Source organism: Cyrtonyx montezumae, unplaced genomic scaffold (assembly GCF_038088225.1).
Source record: "Cyrtonyx montezumae isolate F1298 unplaced genomic scaffold, pur_monq_1.0 scaffold_0, whole genome shotgun sequence".
NCBI lineage: Eukaryota > Metazoa > Chordata > Aves > Galliformes > Odontophoridae > Cyrtonyx > Cyrtonyx montezumae.
In genome coordinates, this window is record NW_027071824.1 from 34,911,144 (window position 1) to 34,927,403 (window position 16,260).

Below are 16,260 nucleotides of genomic sequence, written 5' to 3' on the forward strand. Positions count from 1 at the left end.
TTAGCTTTTATTAAATTCTAACAATCTCAGAAGAGAATACTCCAAAATTAGTAACAAAAATACAACTCCAACTTACTATGTAGTTTTGCAGAAGTAGTTCCACTGACTCTCTTCTTCCGTATTTAATAATCCATGATTTTAACTTTGATTCTGCAAGAACTAAGAGTGACAGTAGACGGTACTTCAGTTCCAGGAACTCCATTTTTAACAGATGGAGCTCAGACGAAGAGATAACAAAATTAAACCTAGAAAATGAATCATACTGTAGTAAGACACATCAATAATTTTTTCTTCCTTCATTCCCACTCTTTTCTTCCTATTTTCAGTTTTTCCTGAAAGCTTTATTTACAGTTCAGATACTTCCCTAGCCTTTCAGCTAATTAAGCTTTCCAACATTTAATTATGTACGATGATGATTCTGATAATTATTATTGGATAGTAAATGAATTTTAATCCTGTTTATTCATAGAAATGATCAGTTTATGTTACTAAGTTTTACAAAATCATTTTTCTTACATTCATTCTGACTGTTGTTATATAACGTTTCTTTCACAGGCAGGATATGATAACAGGAATGATTTAAAGAAAAAAAAAGTATTTATTCCCAAAACATAGCTTACATTGATTCTCACCAATCATTAATGCACAAGACTTTTCAGCAAATTTTGTTTATATTCTAGGAAGGTTTTCCTTCTGATATTTATATGTTTGCCATTAAGAAACATTATTTCTACATGAACAGGTTAAAAATCAAACAGGTTCCCTTTCATCCACAGAGAATTTTCATTCTGGGTTGAAAGCCTTACCTCTCTGCCATATCCTCTAATTGGTCAGGTGGAACAGGCACTCCATTAACAGACCTTGCCCCGTGGATCTCATGGAATGTGTTTTTGTGACCTTCTATGTTTTTCAGTAGATCCTGATTTTAAGGAGAGAGAGACAGAGTGAGAGAAAAGGGGTGGAGGAAGAGATTGAGAGAGAGAGAGAGAGAGAAAGCAGGCTCACAGTAGGCTATCTAATAAGCACATTTCGAAGCCTGTACTGATGACTCAATGTAGTTAACTATTTGATCATGTTCTCACATTTGCATGCAAGGGTATGCCTAGCAAAATGCACTTACATTAGCTTGAATATTTACACAGGAAGCACTCTCATTAAATGCTCTTTTAAAGCTGTGTCTCACATTTATGAAAGATTATAAAGCAGAGAATACACTGCAATGGTTTAACAAAAGAAATATTAATTGCATTAACAAATACCCAAAATGGAGTTGGTAAATATTATAACACTATTGTACAATCATGCTAAATTTACTGTTTAAATTTTTACAGCAGCTACTAACCTTTGTTAAGTACTGATTCAAATTTTCAGCAACTAATCTCTATATACAGGCAGAATCCAGAGCTTCTTATGTAAGTATCTATTCAATATTCAGTGAACTTCTCACTCTATCAGCTTCAAAGGATTTCAGGATTGCTCTCTATCTATTACACAAATGAAGGCAGAATGTGGTACTCTACCAGTATTCCTGTGATAAGAATTGTACCAGCAAAAACCTTACAGCAGAGCACATTTCAACTGTAACTAAGCAACACCGCTTCAAACAGCCTCCTGGAGATTACATATTAAACTGAATGACTGGCAGTAGTCTCTGTAAAAATACGATAACAAAAACAAAGTGTCCAGTGGCTGAGATGACGGAAAACAATGGATATTTTGTTGCAGACAGCTTCTGGCTCAAAGTGCTCAGAAACCTGTAAGCAAAAGGGAATCACACAAGGCTGCCCCCTTCTCACCTAGGGAAACAAAGTTCAGGTTCACGTATTGATTTTGGCTTTGCTCACCAAATAGTCACCTATTTAGTGACCCATTAATGTTTTCACTGTTTTCCACTTCAGCCAGTACATCATTACAAAAATAAATGAATCAGACTTTCTCAGATAAAAGCTGATGTGCTCTTATTACCATGGGAAAAACTCCACTGAGGGTATCCTGTGACTAAATACTGTCACAACAAGGGTTGACTTGGAACAGATACCGCTTAGCTACCCTTGGGACCTTGCACAATGAAGAGGGATTCCCCTAATAGATTACAGTAAAAATGTAACCTAACTGTTCTATCTAATGTCATGTGGAAGCCCAAAAAGCCTTTTATACAAAGTACTCTCCAAGAGAAATCCTAACACTGCAAAACAACCCACAACAAGCATACTGTCCAGAATTTCTCAATCATGGTGGCATTAACTAAAATCTCAAATTCTTAATTCCTTGAAGTCACACACCAGGATACCACAGTGCAAATCCTAGTGACAAAGAAAGCTCTAGAAGTTGATATAATTATGCAAACTTATGCCAAATCTTTCCCTTTTCCATTCCCATGGAAAACCCCCCCTGGCACAGACGAGCTTAAATCAAAACTTGTTTTTTAAGTAGAAATCCCCCACCACAGCACTTCTGATGCAAAGAAAATAGTTCCGTACAAGCATTTTTCTGTTTCATGAATGTATTAAGATTAGTTTAATAGTATTTACACTGTAAAAGCATAAGTATTTGACTTGCTTTTTTTCCAGTTAAAGTTGAATTTTATGAATCCTAAAACATTTTATGTAAAAAACTAATGAACTGTAGCCTTACAGAAAGCTACACTTTGAAAGATAATAAACGGTATCTCCCACAATTTTCAACAGTATTTTGGTTAGCTACCACTCAGAAGAGCTATCGATGTTCTAATAAAGAATAATGGGGATACACAACTGTCACAACTGTTCCAAAATGTCCACAAAAATTACCAGCTTCCCACTGTGTGGCATTACTTTTATTAAAAATTGGATTTTTTTTTAATGGAAAAATAACAAAACCATACCATAAAAATGAAATCCATAGCCAAACACGAACAATAAGTTTTAAAATACTAGTGGATAGAAAAAATTACACCACCACAATATGAGACACAACTGCCTTTCTATTCACTGTTTTTCTTCCCTTTCAACTTTATATTTGCTGTTTCAGTTTCTTTCATCACTTCTCTAACAACTGTTGCCTATAATTTTCTCATATTGATTGCACAAATGCACAGACAAACCTCACAATTTCAGTTTTAAAAGAGAACATATATTCAGCAAAGAATAATGGCAATGATATTCAGAACTATCTGGAAAAATTTCCTCTTTACCACAGCAGAGGAAACTTTTTATGCTATTTGTCATTGCAACACAATTGAAACTCACTTCTTTTCCTACTATTTTTTTCCCCAGTCTTGGCAATAATATCACCTGCATTAACCAACAGCACGCTTAGTATGTTTGCTCTCTTTCTCATCTTTCACTTAATAAGTTCACATGACTGAATTGTGTATCCGAGCTCATCAGTTCCCTGTGGAATTTTACTCAAAAGAAATGGAATAGGGAAACAGTTAAAACAGTAGTACCTGGTATCTTTCAGAAAGCAGAAGCAGCAACAAAATCTTGAATATCACTTGAAAAATATGTAGATATTACAGCTAAAGTCATCACAGAGAAACATCTAATTTTTAACTATCATAAAGGTGACACCACTCATACCAACTAGCCTTCAAATCACAAGTAATAACCATGGATCATTACAGCCTTGGAAATAATGAAATAGAGTGCATATAATCAGTGCATCTAGACTTACCTTAAGTTGCTCAAGCTTCCGGTGTATTATATTTGCTGTCTCCTCATGAGCTTGCTGAATGCTTACTTCTTCTCTTAGAGCAGTCTCTGCTCTATAGAGCCAAGCACCTATGGTACCCAAAGGTGCAGGAAGAGATTTATCAAGGTGGATGTGCCAGTCAAACAGCTAGGAAATAACAAGAGCACAGAACTTATTTCCTTACTTAATTAAATAAACAAGTACCCAGAAAATTCAGACTCTGAGACAAAAGATGACCACAATACCACTTTACAGAGTGAGACAAAAGTGTATGTATATTCTACTTCTCATTAGTTCTGAAATTACATCATTCTCTTGGGCAACAATATCTCCATAAGGATTTGCTGATATATTTATTTACCTTCTAGAATTTCATCATTTAATAGGCACAGAAAGGCAGGTGAGACAATCTTCCTTATAGTGTCATTTATTATATACTTTTGCATAAAACCTTTCTAATACTCTTTTGACTTTATTTTTTCTAATATTCAGATGAGTTTCAGAGGACTGTAGACTCAAGAGCATAGAAGAAGACTAACACGTCACTGGCAAACTCAGTTGTAGGAATAAAAATAATAAAAAATATGACTAAACCCTTGCATTTTTTTAAAGTAGTTACTCTATTAAATAGGACATGATGTAAACCTGTTAAAACACAATAAGTAATAATTACTTGATAAGTTCTTACTTTGGACAATATAGTTTGGGGTTTTTAACTCAATTACAGAATTACTATCAATCATGAACACTGCATTTATTTCTGCTATTGGAATCAGGTTAAAATTAGCCTCAGAGCCTCATTTGTTGATAAAATGTTCAGTATTTGATGCACAGAAGCATTATTTGTTTAAATTAAAGATGTTATATTAGATTTTTTAGTTATTGCTAGAATAACTAACAATTTTAATTAAAATATTTCAGGTCAAGTGTGCATTGTGCATACTCAACATCACTTTCAACTTGGCTATGCACTGAAAACACAACTTCAAACAAAGAGAAGCCTCAAACTGTTTTTCTTATCTCAAAATTCATACTCTGTCTTTGCATGAGCAACTATTAAGGATGATGATGAAGTAAACGTTCCCAAACCAAATACAACATAATCCAACGTGCCTGGAGACATGGTCCATACTTAGTTTCCGAATGGGTAACAAAATTGATAGCAAGTGGTTTAAAATTCTAAATGATTTAAAATTTGCATATTTAATAAAAAAATATATAGCATAATAGGCTTTCAACTTACCCTGGAAGAAACTCTGTCCCATGCTTGCTTCACTATAGCTTGATCAAGTGATAATTTACCATCCTTCCTTAAGGACTGGGTTGCAAGTTCAATAGGTTTCCTTTTTATCTCATACTGTACTCTGAAATGCTTAAATGACTGCAGAAAAAATAAAATTAAATCAATTTAATACAAAGTCAAACAAATTCTGTAATATTTATGGTATACTGTCACCTGTATGACAATTTTGTACTGACTGCAGTTCTAATACTTCTAATAAAGGAATAGTAGTTAACTTATGCATCTACATTGAATTGCATTTTATTGAATACTTTAATATAACTTAGAATCCCCCAGGAAAATATGGGTCAGACCTAGGTATTTCCCTTCATTTATCAGAAGCCTGAGTCCTGTTCAAAAGCAAATAGTAACTGAATAGAAAACTAGCAAGTGAATTAAATGCTAGTTGGGATAGACAGTGATTGCTTTTAGAAAACAGTCAAGCTTCAGGCAAAAATTTAGGTCAAAATTCCTATTACAGATTTAGACACTAACTTTTGAAAGAAGGGTTAAAAGTGAAAGCCCTGTCCTCTTTATCTGTCACCTCACCCATATTTCAGTCATACCTCTCATTGGAGCTATATAATGCAGAATCTGGAAGGACTATGCAGACACATGCTCACTTCTAACTAGGACAGTCTTTATTCACGCTGCTAGAAAAAGCTCTCTGCTAGGAAAACCATCTGTGCACTGCTCTATGTAGCAAAGTTGGAGCTGGCATTATAATTCCTTCACCAACAGCAAGCAACACAATTTACATCCTTATTTCTTTAAGCTACAATACATAAAATTGCATATGTTGACAATAAATCGTATATATGCAGATGGTCTAAAATTCTGCAGTGTATATTACACAAAATGGTGACAATAACATCTTATTACAAAAATCTTCTCCATTTGCTTACCTGGTATTTCTCCTGTAAACTTGTTTCTGCTACCTGTGCCCGAGCTAAATCTCTCTCAAATTGTTCTGCCCACACTTTTAGGTCTCTCAGGATCAGCTTGTCTTCCTTCTATGATTTAGTACAACCACACAAAAAACATTGCTGCCTATTAGTAGAGGTGTCAGATATAGTCCAGAAATGAACATCTCTGTAGCAATTACAGGTCATTAGTTATAGTTAAGAATCAATGAAAACCTCTAGGCCAAATTCTCTCCTCCTTTATTTTCATATAGTCTATTTGAAAAGCACTTGAGTTGGAAAGAAAAACTCAGCATCTAGACATGAATCTGAGAGAGGAGAAGTCCTGATTATTTGTATCATTACTGTATCAGGAATAATACTTGCAATTCCCACCTGCTGTTAAATTAATAGCAAGCACTTTAAATATACCACAACAGCTAATTTTAGTTTTCCACATATATTCAGTAAGAAATTCCAGTAAAAGCTAATTGAGCTGAGACAGGAGAGAATTTATCATCATCTTTATAATTTTATGATCATTATATCATCTTGTTGTCTACTACTGAATTATTGCCTGGGGGGTTGTAGCATTAGAAGAGAAAGTGTAACAGCATGATCCAATCTCATACATTTATTTTCTTAGTAACTTCAGGGCAACCCCTGACATCAAGCTGTATGTATAGAAGCTAGAAAAATATTTTGGTATAGAAGGTTTTAACAAGAAAAACGAAAACAAACTAAGAAAATTTGTTTCTGTTCAGTTTATTTTGCTTCCATGATATTTTATGTCTTTTAAAAACATACTTGTTTTACAGTTTTGCTTTAACACTTCAATTCTATCACTGGCACTGGTGCTCTGCAAGGGTGCTCTTCTGAATTCAGTGACCTGACAGTGAATAGAAAAATACTGTAGGAAATCTCAGGTCCTTAAGCCTGCTATATTATAAGGTTAGCAGACAACAAAAAGTCTTTTTGTGCACTGTGTAATCTTTAAGTAGAATACAAATGTCCATCTCAGATTTTCAACTGATGAAAAACATGTTCTGACAAATAATCAGAAGCCATTTATTGAAAGCAGAAAGGTGATACTACTGTAAAATTGATGACTGTCAGAAACTTATTTATTATAATGAATAAACATAACATTATATCAGCTATGAACATAAAAACAAGCAACTAAGACTCAAACAGTGCATGAGAAAATAAAACTGGACTTCAACGATTTCAACAGTTCAGAAGTATTGCTTCATTTCAGCTAAGCAAAGGACAGTATCATCTTCGATGTATTTCTGCTAATTTTCATACTGATTGTCTACTCAAAACAGTGGTAGTTGGCTGGACAGAATTTGTGTATGTGCAAATATCACACATATTGTATCTGTTAATTGGATATTGCAGCAAGTTTAACACTGTGTTACAGAAGCTGCATTGCAATAATGTTCCCCAAAGCTCAGGATGCTGTCTTCTGACGCTTAAGGCTGCTGCCTGAGAAACTATGGGACATCTATGACACTTCCCTGCTCTAGCTATTTTCAAAGCTGGCATTTCCTTTACTTCACAGAAGGTCCCAAGACGCCAGAACTCCTACTGCTTCCAATTTGTCACATTATTTAAATATAGAGAAGAAAAATAAAGGCACTACTCTTCTGGCGTGATATTTGCTATGTGTGTGGAAAAATATATCAAGATTCTTCAAGACAAACAGCAGATTCATGACCAGAATATAAGGAGAGAATTTTTAACTCATTCAGCAATGAGAAAACCCAAAGACTTTGGAATTAAGGGCACTTCATACAGTAGAAATGATAACTTTAATGATAGTCTACTGAAATCTCAATGTTTAGCAGTCAGCTCAATAAGGGCAATACTGAATACTGTATCTTAAGGGATTTAAACTATAACAATCCTAGTAATTGAAACTTTAAGTAAGGTACTCCTAAAGTAAAAAATATATATATATTTCACAAGACTGTGTATAATTTTTTTTTTTAACACTAACTTCAATTTTGTAAAGCTCAAGATTTCAGTCTGTATGCATTACATTTCTACTGCTGACAGTAAAGATAAGTCTTTGCAACAGCATGTGTGCCCACAACTGTCTGTGCAGCAAAGTGAGTAAAATAGGTATTTTGCAAGATTTCTAATAACATGGTTTAAAAATATATTTATTGTTAAACATGAAACTGACCAATTCTTTAAAAATATAATATCACTACAAGCAACAGCATTTCTATGACACCTGAATATAAAAAAAACTCATCAGCCAGATCTCCCTTAAATTACTGTATAGTTTCTCCAAACTTAAGTGAAAAGATAAAGCAAAGAGATAACACACAGTCTTCTGTCTTTTATTTACATATTTCTCCTATTTGGTCAGATAATTTTTTGTTTGACTCATTGCAGAAGGTGAAAGCATTTCAGACACTGCCTAACTGAACAGTGTTAAAGACATTGTGCAACACAAGAAAAGCAGGATGGGCATATCATTCATAGATGTGTTTTCACAGCTTTCTATTTCAGCATGTTACTAGTCACCCACAAATTTGATTCTGTGGTCCGATATAAAAAACATTTTAAAGTTTTGTTTTTGATAATCAACCTAGAAGATTTCACAGGCACTAAGAAACCTGCCACCATTATTCCCCACATCTGATGTTTCTTAATACAAGACTTTCATTAGTGCCTAGTGGTTATAGATCTTAATAAAAAATAAGTATTCTTACAAATACATAACTGTTTTCCAAAGCTTGTGCAAGTTAAGTAGCATACAAACAAAACATAAACCAAAGAAAAACATTGGACAACTATAACCATTTCCTCTTTCCTCAGCATGAGGATCCTTCCATCTATGATCAAAATTATTTTAATCCTTCAAAGTCACTATGACTTATTTTCTCTATGATACATTCAAACTGCATTCTAGAGTATTAATTCATTCTGATGCCATTCTAACAACATTCACTGACTTGCAGAGAGGAACAACAAAGCTAGGGTACTCAACAAAGAATATGAATGATAAGCATCAGAGAAAACTGTTTATGAATACCAATATGATAAGGGGACACAATTTAAATTTACATATAAAGTTTTCAGGCTAGACTCAAAAATCAAAACTTTCTTTTAAAACTGAACTGCCAGATTTAATTTGCAAATTACATGATACAGGAGTTTTTGGTTCTTAAAGAGCTAAAAATACATGGCTACATTTCATGCAAAATTTGATTATGGACTAGGAAAGGAGTTCTTTGAGTTCTCTAATATGTAATTACTAACCAGCGGAACTATTCAAATTCTCAGGCACAGCATGGACTGCTCATTTCAGGCATCAGCATTTGAATCTAAAATAAGTTACCTGCTTTTCAGAGATGCTGAGTAACTACTATTTCCTTTAAAAAAAACAAACAAGACCCTTTAAAAATGTATGTATATATATTTACATATATACATATATATATATACATATATATATATACGTATATACATATATATATATATATATATATATGGAATCAATGAATAAGGCTATTCCTCTTGTAAACACGGAGTTACATGTATGCGTTACTGCTAGCATAGAAACACATTCACTGACAGTACCACAGATGCGCTGTGAATGCTGAGCCAAGTATCACCTTCAGGAATGAGATATTAAAGGCAGACAGTAAGCTTCTAGAAGAGTTCAGTTATTACTTGCAGTAGCTGCTGAAGAAAACCCTCTTATACTAGGGAATTCTAATGGTAAAAATACGTTAGAAGTGATGGGTTTATCACTGTGTTCATTTTTAAAGCATTTTGTGCTCTGATACTGTGCTTCTTCTGCATGTAAATTCACAGTAAGGTGAAGCAACCTCTAACAATTCGTTACTTCATTATCTTAAGCAGCAATACACTAGACACACGTACCACCATACGTCACTTACACAACCACATATTCAGCCTAACATCTACTCTCTATATATACTCTATAAACATAAGGATATATAAAAATATCAATGTAAAATGAAAATAGATGAATAAAAATAGCAATTTGTAATCTATTTTCTCATGTTTATAACTAAGAAAATATATTTTTATTGTAATTATTTATGTTTATTATAGGTAAGATGACTTTCTATAAAATTATTCACAAAATTAGGCATTCAGATGTTAGGATTAGCTATTGTATGAAAGTAGACTCGGACTCATTATGTTCATCTATTTCCTCTTTTGGAAACAATAATTTGAGGGTAAGTAACGAATATCTACTAAAAATATCCAAAAATTATGTGTCAAATATGTTCAGGATAAAAGAGAAAAAATATGAAAGGTCCAAAGCAAGCCCATTATTCTGGAGTATATTATCCTTACCTTGAATTTCATAAAAGAAATGACAAAAATTGGGATTGATTGAAGTTCCTAACAAAATGAAACAAGTGGAAAAACAAGAGGAAGAAGAAATAAAGAAGCAAACAAAATAAAGCAGACAAAGTCCAGAAAGAACAATAAGAGCTATATGTGTAAGAATGCAATTAAAGGTGTACTTAAAATATTATCAAATGCAAGTATCTGTACTGTATCTAGTGAAGGATTTCTCACAGTTGATCTGATTTCTGGATTACTAGTCACTACATGATTTGTTTTATCTGGAAAAAGCAGTTACTTTAGAGTAACTGTGATTCTCTGAGATACGTTGCTTATACAAGCTCCTACATGAGCACTGCTGATCCAGGCATGAAATATTGGACTCCTTTTAATTCTGCTAATCCAACTCCTGCAAAATTATCATCCCTATCTGTGACACTCTATGCATCACTCCCTAGTCTTGTTAATCATAAATGTCAATTCCATCTCCTTTGCCCTTGGATCAAAATGATAGCATGTAATAACTTCATGTAAAAGAGATCTGGATGGAGCCAGTTCATTAAGCAATGAGTGTAAAGTCCCAAACCCCAGTCACTGGTGCTGAAACAGTTAAATACATAGCAAAAACAGCACTGGGTAGATAGAAGCTCTCAAGTATTCTTGTTCAAACTTTGGAAAACTTGAGACTTCAATTACTATAAACTTCTGTATTTCTGTCATATGTCACAGGGAAAGTTTTTTTTTTTTTTGTACTACGAGATTCTTTGCTTATGATTTTTCCAGTCAGTCAATCTATCAACAAATAATCAAATCTCTTAGACAGATTTTTCTCTTTAAGATATTTGATATATGCTCAAGTAAATCATAATGATGAATTTGGCAGACTACTACACACAAATGCCAACACCTACTAGGACAGCAGTTAACATGGTTGTGGAATGGATGAAGAAAAGGAAGCCAAGAATTAATGAAGATGATCTTGTTGACTGTACAATAACTAGATTAAATAAGATATCCAGATAATCTCTTGCAAAAGTCATTAATTTATATTGCATTATATTATGGTGAAATTTCAGTACTTAAAACCCAATAACAAAAAGTTTAACAATATACAGATATTTCCATATTTATAATATATTTAGAGGGAATATTAGAAAATAAAATCTAAATCCAAAGTTAAATAATCGAATTATATATAATATGGAATTTCTGTACTACAGTGGATCTTTCCATTTCTTAGCCCAAATTCTAAATTGTGCATGGAGTGGTGAAAACTAGATAAAATGTGATTTATATCACCAGATTATGCAGTTACTGTGAATGTGGATCCACATTAATAGTGCTTCCAGTAGGTCAAGGAAGGTGATCTTTTCCCTCTCCTCAGCACTGGTGAGAACACTGGTGAGAACACTCAGCACAGGAGAAGAATGTACATAGCATAACAAAATTAGGTGATGTAATACGTTGAAGGGACATACAAAATATGTTGAAGGGAACAGGAACGGTTCTCCTACAAGAAAAGGCTGAGAAAGATGAGCTTGTTAACCTGGAGGAGAGAGATCTCATCACTGTACATAGCCCCTGGTCTAGGGAGCCTCCTTTGGCTGGGGGTTTGGACTAGATGGACTCTAAAGGTCTCTTGCAACCCCTCAATTGCGTGATATAAAACTCTGACTGGAGGGAACAAAGAGTACAGTTTCAGGTTCATTTCAGTTGACCCCAGAGTCAGGGCAAGAGGCAATGGGGATAAACTGAAACAAGATGTTTCCTCTGAATAACAGGAAACAGTCCTTCAGAACATTGATGGCTACTTTTCTTGGACACACAGTCCATAGTCATTCAAATATGCACTTTGGCTAAATGTGTAAAAAATGTAAAGGAGAGATTATTCATTTTCTCAGTGCACAGAGCTGACAGTGAATCAGATGCAAGCTATTTATCTGATGACATTATTTTTCAAGAAGTCTAGTCCAATGATTCTGTTTTAGTTACACAGGCATATGCAGGATTAGATCAGACAAGTTTTTGTTTTGTTTTTTAAAGAAATAACACTGTAGAAACCGTATAAGTGAATTTTATGCCTCTTCTACCAACACTGTTAGTTGTAGTGATAAAGTGCTGTCTTTTTATTCACTCTCACTATAGGTTTCCTCAGGAATTTTGCATCATTTATTTTTATTTATGCAGGATTCACCCATCTCTAAGAATCTAAGTGCTAGATACTTGTACATTGCCAATATGTAATCAGCAACACATAGACATTTCTAGATGACCATTTTTCTCAAGATGGATAGCATTTCAAAATAATTTAAACTGTCTGAGATGAACTTGACCCTTAGCGAGGGAGGTGGATAGGTAAAGAAGATTTCTGCCTTTCTCTTTCCCTGCCCCCCAGCCAACTCAGATGTCACTGTGTTTATTGAAGATGTGTTGTCCACACCAGATAAGCATAGGAATTCGTGATTCATTGCTCATCTTATATGATACTTGCACTGGAACAAGACAAGTAGTGATTGAAACTTTTCCCTAGTGAGCATTTCTAGAATTTAAAGGAGTCTATTTCATGCCTGGATTAGGTTTTCTATCCATGCATAACACAGCCACAGTACAGGTGACAGGAGTTTGGACTAGATGATCTCTAGAGATTCCTTCCAACCCCTACAATTCTGTGACTGTGACATGGCCAAGTCTGTTGGCAGCAGGAGCTGCAATGCGTGCCATGGTATGGAAACAGCACAACTGTCTCAGCCTGTCCACAGGTCACAGAGGGAGGCTTCAGAGTTCACTCCCCCTTTCTCATCAGCTCCATTGCTCAGTGCTATGGCACTGGCACATTTACATTCTCAGCAGTAAGGAAAATGAGGAATGTTGCAGTAAGGTAAATGAGGAATGTCAATGACTCAGGCTCTGGAATGAGACAGCAAAGCTACAGATACTGTGAAGCTAAAGCAAAGCTATTAGCAACACCAGATAAAGCTAAACATAGTCAGAAGGAGGGAGATCCACTCATTTCAAAGCTCTTCTTTGACTGTAGTAAAGAAGCCAAAGAAACAAAAGTACAGCCTCTTTCTACCTGGGGCTGAGCAGATTGTCTCAGCAGTGCTTCCTACCATTTGGCATGAAGGAAGTAAATGATCAGGATTAGGAAGTGAGTCACAATCACTTGGCTTCTCTGAGTATGGCCATCCTAGTGTAAAGCCAATACACTATAGTACTAAAGCACAAACAACAAACAAAAAAACCCAGCAAAGCAACTCCTTAAAGCAAATGGTCTAATTTCACTATAGAATAGAAAGAAATCTAAGTAAAAAATCTTAACTGCCTCTCAAGCCTAAAAGCCCACAAACTACATCTAAACGTTCTGTAGGACAGCTCCTTTCTCTATCTACAAATCCACTGTAATAGAAACAGGTGTGATGTGCTCTTCAGGGAACAGTTTCAAAATCACTGCAGAATCACCATTCTCCTTTCTCCATTTACTTGTAAACATCTGCAACATTGGTTCCATTAATCTCAGTTATCTTTCCAAGCTTTCTTATTTTGTTTGTTTTTCACTTGAATTGCAGCTAATAGCAAAATATAATAATGAACTATGAAGTCTATAAAATGTGTTTATAAAGCCCCCCTCATGATAAACTGATTTGTACAGGTATGCAAAAGAAACTTACATCATTCTCCTGCACATCAGCCACTGTGTGATGAGCATCAGGATAGTACTTCAAAAACTGGGCTACATAGGTCATGATAGACTTTTCATCTGGCTTGTCAACATTGACATCTAGACAAGTACAGAACACAGTAAATTAAATGACAGCTTAATGGTGAGAAATAATACTTAAAAATTTAAACGCTTTAAATCAGCATGTTTGGTTTAACTCATCTGAATAGTCCAAGCATTTTTAAATTTAAATACCTTCTGGATCAAGAAGCCTTGGAATCCCTAGCTCTGTTTCTGCAAGTGTGAAAGCTTCTTCTAAGTTTTCCCTATTTGATCTTCCTTTTACTTTCTCCATGTCCACTAAATCTGGACGGATAGCATGAATAATGGAATGAAATGCAACACCACTCCTCCAACTTTGTCCAAAATCTTTGATTTCAATTCCAGCTTGCCTAAGAACATGAAAGTAAAAATAGTTACTTACATCATCATCCAGGAGGAGATATGAGAACTCTAAACTCTGAAATATATATAATATATAATAAATACATTATAATATATATATTATAATATATAATATAATATTTTATACTTTTTTTTCTTTTAAACTTTTTAAATTTTAAAAACTCTTAAAACTCTTAAAATTTTGCAAGATGAGCAGTCTTGGAATAATTATACAAAATAGAAGCAAGACTCCTCGGGTTAACAAGGAATAGAAAGAAATAACAAATATATATATATTTTTTTACTTAGCACACACTTTGTTAAAAAAGAAAGAAAACTCAGGGCAGTTTTACTGTAAGATATCCTTTTAATCTCAAAACAGCAGACAGATTTTCATGATTTTTCATCACCTGTCTTTTGACAGGAAGTATTGAAATTTATTGCAGAATTCACATGTTCTGTCACTGAGTGATGCTATTAGAGTGGGGTTTGCATTACAGCATTACGCGTTTGGGCAGCAGAATTAATGCACTATCATCCAGATAGCTAGTTCCCTTTCAGTTCCTCCTTCTGTCAAAGATAATCCCATTCATTATTCAGAGCCTATAAAACGTGATTGCTTGTAAAACTAATGCAAATTATAAATAATTACTTGCTTGTTGTCATGGCAGAATAGTTAGCAGCCTCTATTATTGTAAAGAATATGATCAGAGCCTGATGCTGTATAAACACAGAGGAAAAGGGTAGACCCCGACTGAGAGTTTGAATTCTGAAGAAAAAGCCCGCACTTAAGATGCAAATTCAACTCATCTGTAGTTTACTTACCTCGCTGCCGTGTACTGGATCCATTTTAACAAAGCCTTTCTGGCACTTCCTTGGACCTTGGTTACCACCTTCCGTTTGCTTGGAGGACTTGCAGTTTCTGAACTGACAACACTCTCCACAGAAGATGCACTGCTAGACAATGACTGCAGCTGTGGAAGATTGCTGGTGAGCTCTTCAATCTGTGTGAAAAAAATGTTAATGGATGTCTGTGGATAACCCATTTAATTTTCACCTGTCTCTTAAATAATAACCTAATAGGATTGACAAAGCAAAATTGAGCAGAAGCTGTGATTTTTAGATGCTGTATTTTTTAACTGTGCTTTAAAGTAGCTTCTAAGAAGACCTAGTAATCGTTGACCTTCCCAACTATATACAGCTACAGTAACATGTGTGTTATCTAGTACAACAAATTATCATTGAAATAAGAGACAATGGCTTAAATTGAGTTGAATGCAAATAATAAAATGATTCAGTAACTTCAAAAAACACTCACTAAATGAAAGAACATAAATGACCTTGATGATCATCCTGATTTTTCTTAACACTGTAATCTTTTGTCATACATTTAATTGTGGCTCTGCTTTGAAGTAACTTGTGATGAAATAGTGTACTGCAGGCGAAGTGCTTTAGTAAAACTTGCTAAGGATGTATGTTATTTGCATCACGTTTTCCATCAGAAGTAAATCATTAACTTGATTCTTTCAAGAACATTAATTTGACTGACAATTTGGCTGTAACTTGTAAAAATTATATCCAGAGGACTGCAAGACTGGTCTCCATCTAGACAGTTCACAGCTAAGTATATTTCTTGCAAATATCTCTACGTTCCAGTGAAATCAGCATGTTTACTTATGTTATCATAATTACTATCAGACATCATGTGCACTGGAATTAGACCGAGTACAGTGACATGACCAACAAGGCTGGTAATGGTGCTTATAACAAGAATCCAAATTGCTTAGTTTTCCCTTACTCTTCTTCTGCATTCTTCAGAGATACTGGAAGAATGCACTGTGGTGACTGAAGAAAGACATTCTATGCTCATTACCAAGACAGATATCTTAGTTTAATCAATGTGAAGAAGCCCTACCTTCTGTTTTATTCAGGATCAGATCCACAGTCAATTATACACTATC

At 34.4% G+C, this 16,260-nt stretch overlaps 1 protein-coding gene across 1 annotated transcript in view; it reads right to left on the reverse strand.

The window, feature by feature from the left end:
* Window positions 1–16,260, reverse strand: part of SYNE1 (spectrin repeat containing nuclear envelope protein 1) — a 276,072-nt gene that overhangs the window by 200,703 nt on the left and 59,109 nt on the right. The window contains exons 7-14 of the mRNA XM_065732123.1: window positions 15,125–15,303; window positions 14,111–14,307; window positions 13,866–13,975; window positions 5,860–5,967; window positions 4,916–5,053; window positions 3,655–3,819; window positions 807–919; window positions 77–245 (exon numbers count right to left, since the gene is read on the reverse strand). Coding sequence (XP_065588195.1) covers window positions 77–245; window positions 807–919; window positions 3,655–3,819; window positions 4,916–5,053; window positions 5,860–5,967; window positions 13,866–13,975; window positions 14,111–14,307; window positions 15,125–15,303 — 1,179 coding nt within the window. The remainder of the gene's footprint in view (window positions 1–76; window positions 246–806; window positions 920–3,654; window positions 3,820–4,915; window positions 5,054–5,859; window positions 5,968–13,865; window positions 13,976–14,110; window positions 14,308–15,124; window positions 15,304–16,260) is intronic.